General features: G+C 36.3%; 1 protein-coding gene across 1 annotated transcript in view; it reads left to right on the top strand.

Moving 5' to 3' along the window:
- Positions 1-365: 365 nt before the first annotated feature.
- CCDC57 (coiled-coil domain containing 57) overlaps positions 366-12,815 on the top strand; it is a 29,898-nt gene continuing 17,448 nt past the window's right edge. The window contains 8 exon segments of the mRNA XM_088535905.1: positions 366-752; positions 1,476-1,543; positions 4,668-4,776; positions 7,343-7,444; positions 8,517-8,668; positions 9,992-10,192; positions 11,269-11,433; positions 11,691-11,853. Coding sequence (XP_088392031.1) covers positions 366-752; positions 1,476-1,543; positions 4,668-4,776; positions 7,343-7,444; positions 8,517-8,668; positions 9,992-10,192; positions 11,269-11,433; positions 11,691-11,853 — 1,347 coding nt within the window.

A 12,815-nucleotide genomic window follows, 5' to 3' on the forward strand; every position in this document is an offset into this window, starting at 1 on the left:
TTGGGAGTATACTGCTCTGAATTTTCAGTGAAAAGCACAGGATTTCTTAATGAATATTTTTTTTTCTTATATTTCTGTTTTCCACCTGTTTAAAAGGGCAAAGAATATTCTTTCCCATGGTAGTGGCATTGTGGTAATTAGATTGGAAAAATATATCCCTTGATAGCCCATTAATATAAATAAGAAAGAATTCTGCCTCTAGGAATTGTTAACTAATGTTCAGGAAAATTTTAGAATTGAAATTTAAAACTTAATAATCAGTTATGCTATGCTGTAGACTGATAAATAAGACAAATCAAATATATCCTAACAAGCTTAATTGTCTTCTATCATCCTTTGTTTTAGATTAATAAACAGAGTTACAAATGGAAAATGAGCTACATAAGTGGAATGGAAAAGAATGGAAAGAACTACCGGCTTGCAGGTTCTTCTGTGAAAAGACAGCACTGCAGGATGTCAGAAAGCAACCGCAGGACATGCATGAAAAATTTAACAAATTAAAAGAAGATTTTGTCTATAATCTGAGAATTTTGGAAGAGAGAGATAAAGAGTTAGAATGCTATGATGTTGTGGTCACTCACCTGAAAGCTTCTGAAAATGCTAAAAAGGCAGAGATTAGTGATCTTAGAATACAGCTAGATAAACTGGAGCAAGCACTTGTGAAGGAAAGAAAAAAACGAGAGGAACTTTATCGCTATCAACAAAACCTTAAAGACCATAAATTAGAGCTCAAACGATCTTGCAGGTGAGATGTGGCTCCCTTAAAATGGTATGCAGAAAACGAGAAACCTAGTTTCTCTACAGTATATTTAGATGGGGGTAAAGCAGTAATATAATTCATACAGTAGAGAGCACTTTGAACATGGAGATATGATTATTTGCTCTGACAGAGGAATTCCTAGAGCATGAACAGAGCAAGGGCAGACAAAAGTGACTCAGGCTGTCTTTACATCTCCTGTATCTTGATTATTTATTTAATTATATTTCTCCACCAGAGACTCGTACAATGTCTAGAAATACCTTAAGGAAGGCTTGATGATAAGTAAAATCAGGGATGCTGTTAAACAGCATGCCCTTATTTACAAGGGGTATTTACAGGGGTGTATGCTGAGGAGGTGGTATGATTAGTGGAGAGACGTGGTTTGGGGAACTAAAAAAGATTTGTCGGAGGGGATGCTTTTTCCAAGGGAGGCACTTTATCCATGGGCAATGAGATGTGTCTGAAACTGTTGTAATGTATGTCCCCTATGCATTATATTGAGATACATTTGTCTACTTTGTATGCAAGGAGTTAAATGATAACTTTTTTCTGCTATTACTATAATTACTATTACCTAAGATTGCTAAACAGTTATTGCCTTTTTGTGCTGCAGATTCAATGTATGTTTCAGCCTTTCAATTATTTTAGGCTATTGCAAGCTACTCCTCTGATAGGAATAGCGTTTGTGGGCTGTTGAGTGCATCTTGTCTGATAGGCTTCCTGCAGGAAAGAAATCCTTTGGAGCATATCCAGTCACAGGGCTGGGATTTATGGCCTGTCTAACCAATTGAAAGATCAAGGTAGCCAAAGAGTGCACTTAATTTTGCCTTTCTCAATTATTTTTTTAATTTCTATATATATATATAAATCTTGGAAAAAAGTATAGGTGCTTCTTTCATGATCTTTCAGAATCTTGGTTATACCTCAACATTTTTGCCATTGCACTTTACAAAATGCTTCATTGCGTACTCTTACTTTTGTCCCTCTTACTTTTCTCTGCGGATTCTGTATTTCTTTTTGTGCTTTTTGCCTGAAATTCAGTCATCTGGCGTATTCTAAGTTCACTTGTAACAGTTATATTTAGCAAGTCATTTTGAGAAATGGGTGATAGTTGGACTGTATAGCTTGGTTTGTCTCAAACAGAAACTGAAATTAATGCTCCAGCTTTCTGCTTTGAAGGCTTGTTGCTACACAAGTGTGGTTTCAGTTTCTCTTCTGAGGCTGCTCAGCTCATGGCTTTATCTAAAGTTTGCTTTAAAAGTTGTTCTTCGTATTAGTGGAAAATTGTCATCAGGTTGTCAGATATTTGTCAGAGTATTTCTTGACATTTGTTTTTCCTGTTGTAATACATCATGAGTTTCTTCCCCTCACTTTTTTTCCCCTCTAAGCATCCTGTTCTTACTTATTTCCACATACTGGAAAAAGGTACTTCTAGAATGAGATGGTGAGGAATTGTAGAAAGAACTTCTAGAAATGAATGGGGAAATGGGCAGTGATGGAGTGTGGAGGAAGTCTGATCAAAACTCCATTTAGAATGATTTAACATGTAACGTAAGCACTTGCACTGACTTTCAGGAGACGTGTCGTTTTTATGGAGGTATTTAAATATCCCAAATACAAACTCTTGAGTAACAAATATAAGAAGCATAGGCAATAAGAGAAAGGAAGAGGCAGTTGTGGTCTGGATTGCTGCATTATGAAAGATACTCAAAATATTTAACCCTCAATCAAGGTCATGGAGTTCTTGTTCTACATCCATATACCCAATGTCTTTTCAACAATACCTGGTTACATACTGGATTGCTAGAGTCTACAGATATTAATTTATCCAGGTAACTAGAAGGCTTAAGAACAAGATAGATTTGAGGGAGAAATAGGAGGAGTAGCCAATTGAAATGGTAGACTGCCATGTATTTGAATTCATAACGAGTGGTATATGGCTGTATTCTCAGGTTCCAAAGTAAAAGATCAAGGATTCCTCAGTCTCTCCTGTAATCAGCAACTTGATCTCTAACGTTGGCCAGTTATATTATTGCTAACTTGGAGAAGTGATCTTTATTTTCCTATATTAAGGGACTTTCTAATCATTAGTAGTTCTGACCTCTTCCATGTCTTATAAACTTGGATTAGGAATAAGGAATTTCCATTTTAACTAACTGATGCAGTGCATGTAGTCTCTTTACAATTTGGAATAACTTATATAAAAATAACTTATAGTCACCTAAGTTAACATGAGAAGAGTAATGACTTGTTGCACTCTTGTTATACCAGCTATGAAAGTCATGTAGATTTTTATATTGCTAAGGACTGGGGAGAAAAATGGGTACATTGTTCTTACCTGTTACTTGCTCTTTATTTGAAAAAAATAAATATAAAGAGAGAGTCGGAGATAGATGTGGTGGGATTTGTTTGTTATTTTTTTTCTAGAAGAAAAGCTTCATCTTCTTTTTGAGCAGTGAAACCTCCTTCTTCCAATGAGGGAAGAGAATGATGCATTTCAAACAGGGCTTTCATGGGGAAGCTATAGTCTGGATGTACATATTCATACAGCTTGAAGGTTTATAAGCAAAGTTATAAACTGTCTAGCCTGCACAGTGATATTGTAACTCTGCTGGCAGTAGAGGTTGTGTTAGGACAAGTTCTGTTCAAGTCTGCTGCTGCCAATCTTACATATTATCACGCTGACCTTTTCTGTATGCTTGCTGACAGAAACTCCTTCCCCATCTTGACTTCTTGGCTGTAGCCAGATTTTGTGTCTAAAATGACCTACCAGTAGGAGAAGATGCAGTCAAAGAAAGCTTTTCTGGGAAGTCATCATGACTAGAGTCTATGGAAATAGTGGGACTATTTTTTTTTTTTTTCCCTTAGTCCAGATTTTGTGTTTAAATGACTTCTCATGAATCGTTGTTGGTCAATAAATAAAGAGGGCACAGACAAATGCATGTCTAACATAATGTAAGGTCAAACAAATTCGAAAAATGTTTGTTTTCATTCTGCTGCTTGCCAGAATGCACCTTTACTCAGAAGAACACTCAAAAGAGTCACGCTGAATTACAAGTTCAGCAAGCTCCAAGGTGTGAATGTTCCAACTAAGAGATTGTGCAGGATCTCCAGAGGGATCAGGGGCGTACCACTGGGATTAAAGACCTGGTATTAGCTTTTGATTTTGGCAATATATACAGGTCCAGGCCTATTGGAGAGCAGGGAAAAGAGGTGGAGAGCAACTTGTATCACAGAAAACAATCAAGTTGGATTCTCATGGAGCTTCACCAGTGAACACTTTCTATGATAGGCTGAGGGGGAGACTAAGAGTGTGGAGCAGGCTTGCATAATAAAGAGTGTCTAGTAAGAGTGCTATTCACACCCTAGTAAAACCTAGTGCCTGAGAGTTATAGTGACACACACTTAAGCTGTTGAAACAGTATTTGTTTGTTTGTGGCGTGTGTGTGTGTTTTTTTTTTTTTCCTGGTAAGGGAAATGAATAATGGACTAATTTATCAAGAGCTATGATATACTTTGCATTGTTTCACCTCTTAAAAAGAGATTGAACATCTTGGAAAAAATCAGTGAAAGTTTGTATGCTATATTAAAAGAGAGATTGAGCAATTAAACCATGATCGATCATGTTGTTTTAAATGGTTTGCTCAGTTCTTATGTGCATGATAATTTTAAAAATACTCATTTCTACTGATCTGTAGTAAAAGGAGGATTAGTTAGTTTTATAATGGTGACTGTTCCCTTAGGAACTTATTGTGTCTCGTATTTTTAATTACATGCAACTTGCTGTTTGAGAGTCCCCCTTCTCTGCCCCTCCTCCCCCTACCCCCCCCCCCAAAAAAAAAAAAAGGGGGGGGGGAAAAAATGCATGGCAATTTTTAATGCAAAGTTGTTTTATTTTTGTTTACAGCTCTAAGAACAGCAAGACGGGACATCAGTGTGAGGACTATGTGAGTCTGAAACATGTCATGGAAAGAAAACTCCAAGAATTGGAAGGAGAGCTTGCCTGTCAGAAACAGGTATAAAAATATGCAGGAACAATGATGCGTTAGGGCGCCACCTATCAAACTGTGCTGTCTTGTTAGTGTGCGCTGGTTTAAAATAGTCGTGTAAGCTTTTATTTTTGCCTTTTTATTTAGATCAACAAGATATATGATGACAGTTTAGAAATGTTTTTCACTTCTAGGTCTTATTTAGTGTTTATATGGTAGCTTCACTTATCTGGCAGCTGCTGCTTGTGAGGAACTGTTACGACTGCGTTGAGTAATCTGAGATAGTGTAAGATTCTTTTAAGTACGTCGACAGCTCAGTGCTGTTTGTTAACCTTGAAACTTAAGCCAAGGTCAGCGTCTAGAAAGCAGAGGCAGCTTTAGGCAAGTTTGGTAGATAAATTTATTCTGTGTGTCATAGTCCTATTTTCAAGTGTGTGTTTGTTTGTTTCTTTTGTCCCCCTTGCTTCTTAAATTACTATATTTTCATCATAAAAAGATAATCAAATCAACTGACAGAGAAGCTGCTGAGCTTTTATTGCAAAAATTTACAAGAACAAAATCTTCCCTCCTTACATTTATATTAAAATGTGTTTATTTTACTATAATTTCTTTTTATAGAATAGTTAGTTAAATAACTTGTTAAAATGGTTATTTTTTGCTCTATCATCCAAACTAACATGTATAAAAGAATTAGAAAGGTAGGATTTATTGCTGTGGAATTGCAGCTTGAACCTACTCGGCCAGATGTCCCTGTCCTCAGAATGATAGCTCTGATGGAGTCTGGCTCCCACTTGTTTCCCAGTGATAGCTACATTAGAGAGTGTGAGCGCTGTTCTCTTGGAAAACATTAGATAATTGGCTTAATTTAGAAGTTATCTTTGTGTGTGTGGCTAAATTATAATGATAAAACTGATCAGATGCTATTCCTTGAGCATAAGGGCATATCACTTAATGCACACGATTTATAGTAACTTTTTTTTTTTTTTTAATTCCCCTTCATCTAACATGCTATCTTGCATTCTTCCCTTCATCTCTTGTTCTCTTGCTTTTAACTCTCTATCGTGAATCAACAGTTCCAATCCTGGAAGTAGTATCTTACAAACTGTAGGGAGGATGGGGCCAGGCTCTTCTCTGTGGTGGCCGGTGATAGAAAAAGGGGTAATAGGTTGAAACATCGGAAGTTTAATCTCCATGTGAGGAAGAACCTCTTTCCTCTGAGGGTGCCAGAGCCCTGGCACAGGCTGCCTAGAGATGCCGTGGAGGCTCCTTCCCTGGAGATCTTCAAACCCCCATGGATGCCACCCTGTGCCCCGCGCTCTGGGTGTCCCTGCTGGAGCAGGGGTTGGACTAGATGGTCTCTGGAGGTCCCTGCCAACCTCATCCATTCTGGGATTCTGTGATTTATATTTTAAATGCTTCACTATTTCAGCAGCTCTGTAGGCAATGCGACAGGAAGTATTTCCCATAGCCTTCTCTCTCCCAACAAACCTCATGTCAGTTTGCTATCTCCAATATGAAAATACTGTGGTATGTTTCACTCTTCAGTAAGGTTTGTTTTTTTTTTTATTTAGCTTTTTAGTAGGTCAATATTTATTCCCCTTAAGAGCATCTTGACTGCAGCCAAGATTTTCCCTACCAAAGGCAATGAATTGTTTTGCTTGAAACCATGAAACCATGTTTCATGTGTAGTTTGTCAATGACCATTTTTTAAAATTTGTGCTTTAGTACTGTTTTTGTCATGATCCTGAAAAAGTTCTGCAAAAATAAGGGAATATGGTGAAATGTTTATCATCGTTAATTTCCTATGTGTATATATATGTACACAAGCACACACATACACATATGTGTCTTTATAAGAAAATGGATGTCCTAACTGCTGGTAATAGATTGTCCATAAATAAAGGAAAACATATTTTTTTAAATGTGCTTATGGTGTGTAGTACTCCCGTGAACGTACTTTTAAATATAAAATAAGGATAAACAGAACTTAAAATCTTACTTGATCTTATTTACAATTGTGGCAAACAGGGCTGAAGCAAATTCTGTTTGTGCAGTACAAGATAGTCCAAACCCATTTGCCATCTGCAGGTGATATGACTTGTCTCTGAATAATGCACCTAGTTTAAAAGAAAAATTCTCTCTTCTCTGCTCATCTGAGAATTAAAAGAAAATGTTGATATTTTCTATGTGGATAGTCTTTGTACTGCAAATGCTAAGATGTCTAGAAATCAAGCTGTATAGAAATTGAGCTTTAAAGTCTCTATAAGGTTTTTATTCAAATAATGTGGACTTTTTAATATATATATGTATGTGTGTATATACATGTATATATACATATTTTTTTTTCATATTGCTATGGAATGTGAGGTTACTTTACAGAGGATGTCATTTTGCTGTTGTATTTCTATAAGCCCTCGATAAGATGTGCAAGTCTTGTTAGGGGAACTAGCATAGATCAGATGGTAGGTTTTATTCAGAATGTTCTGATCCTCCATAGAGAAATATATATATATATATATATATATAAAGTACAGTGTTTCTTTATCAGTATTATTCTATTAGCTTTACCTGTCTACTGCTCCCATTGTTGTAGGAACTGCTATATGAATTCGATGCAGAAATGAAAAGACGAGAATGTGAGTTTCGACAGCAGACAAAGAAAATGAGTAACTTAGTTCTGTCCCATGAGGTTAAAGTAAGTTATTTAAACTGTTATGCTTTACTCATAAATTATTATCTCAAGTTACTCCTGTGTGAAACGCATGAAAACATGATGGTGCTAATTTTATTTTTTTTTCCCCCTTCCACATGTGTATTAAACTAGTTCTTTCCAGAACAAAAGGAAGCAGAGGTACTTGCAGTGTGCATCTTAACTTCATACTTAGTTATTGTGCTTTTCCTCTGTATAAACAACAAAATTGTTTAGGTCCATGAAGTTTTCTATTTCATTTGTTTCAAATCTGCTGCTCTAATAATGGACTTAAAACTTTCTATTATTGAAGTCTTGACTATAAAGATTGCAAGACCAACTGCTGTTAACTTAGTATGAACAAAGCAACTTGCATATGTAAACTTGCATTTAATAAGTATATATGATACTGTTTATTGTGTAGTGTGCAGTATACCTCTGATAGTCCTTTAGAAGGAAATTTTAACTGCTGTAGTTTTGAGAGTTGGATGTATTTTTAAATATCTCCAATACAGTTTCTTTCTTTAATACCATATGCAGTGTTAGACACAATCAGCACAGTAATTGTCAATACTCTGTGTGTGGTACATGTTAACAGACTGATGTTTTCCTTTGTGAAACATATTGTCTATATTAAGTTATGTTTTAGAACTGTTTTTGTAGTTGAATTAGTGGTGGAAGTTTTAAGCAGAAGGAGAGCTTGTCTGCTGTATTAGTGAGGCAAGCTGTGGGATAAACCACAAAGTCACTGAATACAAACTGTGAAAGGAACTTGAGGAAGATATAGGAGGAGCAGTATGTGGGATTGATGTTGGCGTAGATAATAGGTGTAGGAAAAGGATACAGAATGAGTGTTTAGAAATAATAGGGAAGTAGATGTTTAAGGAACAACAGAGGCTGTAACTTTTGAGGAGGATGTTTTAAAGTGTTTTTGTGGCACTAAATTACATCATTCAAATTGTTTAATACTTTAAGTTTTATCTGTTTTTCTTGAAGTTGTTAACACTTCAGCTATGTAAATGCTCTGGAATATTAGGGGCTAATTAGAATTCTTGAGTCTTATTCTCCTTTCTTTAAGGTTAAATTGCTGACCAAAGAACTGGAGGTCCTGAAACAGACTGGAATGAAAGCTGCAGAATCACTGCAAAGAGCAGAAACTCTGACACTGGAGAAAGAGATCAAATTCAAGGATTGCGAATGTAAAGATTCTGTAGCTGTGAAAGATGCTCGGTATTGTATAAATTTGAATATGATCAAAATAAATTGCCTTTCAACTTTATTCTTCACTGTTGCAACAAAAAGAAGTAACCCTTGGTATAAAATATTTGCTAAATATCATGGATTTCAGCTAAATTCAGATGCATTCTATCTGAATATAATCTGCCCCCGTTAAAAGTAAAATTTTATCTTAAAAGTTATAATAGTTCAGTGTTGCCTTCTGTCTTTGCTTAAAGGTGGGCAAACTTTGAAAGGAATTACAGGTCATATCACAATTGTGATTTGAAGCTGTTTTCTCATGATTTTTTGTAGAAGGATGCATGAGGGCTTTTACTTAAGAAGTAAAGTCTCCTACCTTCCTGTTAGGAGGAAGGTGTGAGTTTGGGACTACCTTGCTGCTTATGTTAATTCCAGATTGCCTGCGTTGACTGGGGACAGAAGATTCCCTAGTTGTTTTACTAGATTTGACAAGGCAACTCCTGAGATGGAGGACAGGTCCCCACATGAGTGGGGATAAGAACTGAAGGTGTTAGTTGCTTGCTTTCACCTTAATGTTGGGTTGCTTGATGCATAAGCATCAATAAACAAAACTAACTTTTGACAGGAACTCAGATGGCTAGCTGCTAAATGGAGGTTAGGTATATAGCTGAATTACAATCTCATTTTTTATTATTTTTCTAGAATTTTTGTTTTTAAAAAAGTTTGGGTTTTTTTGCTCCTTTTTGATTTTTTTTCAGGACAGAACAGAGAAAGAACTGAAGTCTCACAAGTATGTTTTGCAAAATGCTCAGGGAATGCTCACACATTTAATTTTTACACTATTGGCTGTGTAGTTGAGCCCTTCTGCCCAACTTTTTAACTTATAAACACAATTATCTGGACTCTGAAGTTTCTAAATCTGCTTTTACTCTTTCCCCAATGTTTGCTGAGTTAGGATATAGGAATTAGAATGTCCTTCCAATTGTTTAATTAGCATATTATTAGTATGGCATAATAGTTCCAGTCTTGTTAGTAAGTGAATGCTGTTGTTCTTTGTTCTAAGCCCAAATTCAAAGTTCTGTGATTAACTGGAGCTAAAGTTTTGCACTGATGTAAGGAAGATTCTGCCCCCATGTTGAATCCATTCAAGCAGTGACATTCTGAGTTCAAAACAAAATAAAAACACTAAACTGTTCCACTGAGGAGCTGAGATGAATTTCTGTTTGAAGAGCTTGTGACAATGGTTCTCTAAATTTGCTCAAAGTTGATGAGAAAGTAAATCAACACCTTAGGGAGAGGAGGGAAATGTTTTGGTTGCTTACACCTCACTTTATTCTGTTTCTCTTCCTCTTTTAGAAATGAAGTACTAGATCATACTGCCAAAGAAAAGGTTGTGATGCCAGCTTCAATGAAAGAAGCACAAGCTGAACAGTTACAAAACTTGGAGAAACAGATTAGGGAACTTCAGATGAGACACAGGATTCTGGAAATGGAGCTACATAGAAGAGAATGGAGTCATTGTGCTTGTTTAAGTGAGAAAGATGCAATTATCGAAAAGTAAGTTCTCTGATTTATCTTGTATCCTAAGCTCCAATGAAAATGTACACTGCACTAAAAATAGCTGTTTGATTTAGCATTACTCATCTTCCCAGAAATGTATTTATTCATTTTTTATGAGGACCCATCGCCTGAAAAATGTCTATAGAAGTATTCCTTTTCAGAGCCCTTTGATCCCAACGTCAGAATTGGGGTAGTTTTACAAAAACTTGTTTTTCACTTTCTACAAAATATGGCAATCAGAAGTGTTTTGGATTTTGGAAATTTCAAACTAATTTTCTAAATTTGAGGCATTTTAGAGGACTTTATTCTGTCTTAGCTGAAGAAGGATCAATAGGCAGCTGTTCATCTAAGAGGTACCTACCCATGTGCAACAACAACAAAAACACATTTATATCATATCTGAGAGGAAAAACTGTTTTTGCTTCTTTCATCTTTCTGCCTGCCCTCAACAAAGAAGATGCTGCCAGATACCATTTAGTTGCAGCACCTCCTCTTAGATATATGTGGTTGCTGTGATAAAAAAAAATCTGAAATGGATCATTTTCCAAAGTCAGTATGTACAATATTTTATAATACTTGATTTCCCTTAGCAAGTAGGGATGGGCAATAAGAATGACAGAGGTCTTAGCAACACCTACAAATGATCGCCTTTTGTGGGTTGAAAGTTCTTTGTATGTTTAGGCTAATTTTTTTTATTAAAAAAAAAAAAGACAATATCCTGACCAGAGGTTAACATAATGGCTATTTATGATACTTGTCTTTATCACTGGTAATCCTAACTTATGTTGTCTCCAGACTCCTGCTTCTTTCAGAAGACTAACTTATGGCCGTGGCAGTGCAATTTCATGTCTAATTTTGACATGTCTAAGGTATCTAAGGATGTTGAGAAGCATAACCTCTAAAATCTTATTTCAAGATTCTTTTAAAATGCCTACCTATCAATGCTGTTTAAAATACTAGCTATCTGCTAATTTTGGTTTGATGATCTCATTGGCTTGGTGACGTTTTTGTAAGTACTCATGTGAAGTATTGAGGAGTTATGGGTTTTGTTTTTGTCCTTTTCCTGGATATAGATTGAAAGAAGAACTTGTAACACTAAAAACAAGGTGAGATTCTCAACTGTTTGAAATCTGTAAACGGTTTACTTCTAATGACTTCCAAAGTCAATCAATGTCAATGCAAGAAGACGAGAAGCTGTTGAGAGTACAGTTGGCAAAATTCCAGGAAGATGCAGAATAGTGAAGAGTATTTTGGACAAAGTGCCATTTAAAGTCATTTTTAAGATTGCCCTGAAGTCTTAATGTTTTAGTATTGTAAAAGCTTCAATCTAGGAAAATATTTTTATTAGGAATAGAATAGACTTCTTTTTTTCCCCAAAATAGAACAAGGAAAGAAGAGCACAACAAACAAGGCTGAGTGCTTGTTAATATCTTAACACTTAATCTGCTGGAATCAACAGTAACAAACACTTTCAGCTTTGTTCCGCTTATCATAGGTATAAACAACAACTGGCTCTGGCAGCTGAAGGAGAACAGATCCTGCAACACAGGAAAGCACAAGAAGAACTGGGCTGGCGGCAGCACTGTGAGAATGCTGAAAGAAATCAGTATCAAAAATCACAGGATCTGATACAAAGCCTGTCTTCAGCAAGCGAGCAGGTCAAAAAATCAAATTAACCTTTGTTTAGAAACATCTGTTGCAAAGAGGGTTGCAAAGTTTCTTTTCATCCTGTTGTTCATCATGGGAAGCTCGATTTCAGTCTACTTTCAAAATCCCATTAAATATTACTTTTGTTTTGTGCTTGGCAGGTCATCAAATGTAGATTATCATAAACTAGAGTATTTTTCATGAATATGTACACATCTAACTGCCTTTTTACCACTTATAATGAAGTCAAAACAGCCTAAGAGTTGCGACTTTGTTTCTCTTGGTGCTCTAGTAGGAAAAGAAATATTCTTCCAGAGCAGCCACAGGCCAAGGAAAATTTCACGGATCATAGTACAGCTTATCTTCTCTCAAGGGAGCAATATTAGACATGTGGAGTGAGCTGTTTTGTGAAGTGTACTAACTGCTGTTTCTGGAAAAGTAAACGAAATACAGTGTTAGCATCTCCCCCACCCTTGAGACTATTAAACTGGTGTTTTATCTTTACCGTTTTCTTTCAAAATTATTCTCTGACATGAACAGGAATAGCAGAGGAATACATCTGAGAGGACAATTGTCATTATCCATTTCATAGGATGGACTTGGGACAGGGAAGCCAAATTTATTTTTCCATGAGGGAAGTTTTTGACAGAAGCAAAAGGGATATGCATCAGTTATGTATAGTCCCTGTCCTGTGTTCTAAACGGTCCCCCTGCCCCAGTCCTCCTAGGCTGAAGCTGATCTAGAGAAGGCAGAATACAGGCTGTGTGAAATGGATGCTGTTCTGCCTGCTCTTTTTGAGGAAGAACAAAAAATGCAAGCGCTTTGGAGGAACAATTCTTTACCTGAGGGGAAGTGGGTTAGAAAACAATTACTGTCTTAGATGGGTTCACAGTGAGATGACAACCTCCCTGGGCTTTTTTCCACTGGACGTCTTGTAAGCAGTTCATTTGAGACCCCTGTTCAATTCAAAATG

Source organism: Tinamus guttatus, unplaced genomic scaffold (assembly GCF_059628265.1).
Source record: "Tinamus guttatus ecotype Peru unplaced genomic scaffold, ASM5962826v1 Tinamus_guttatus_pri_ptg000649l, whole genome shotgun sequence".
NCBI classification, from domain to species: domain Eukaryota; kingdom Metazoa; phylum Chordata; class Aves; order Tinamiformes; family Tinamidae; genus Tinamus; species Tinamus guttatus.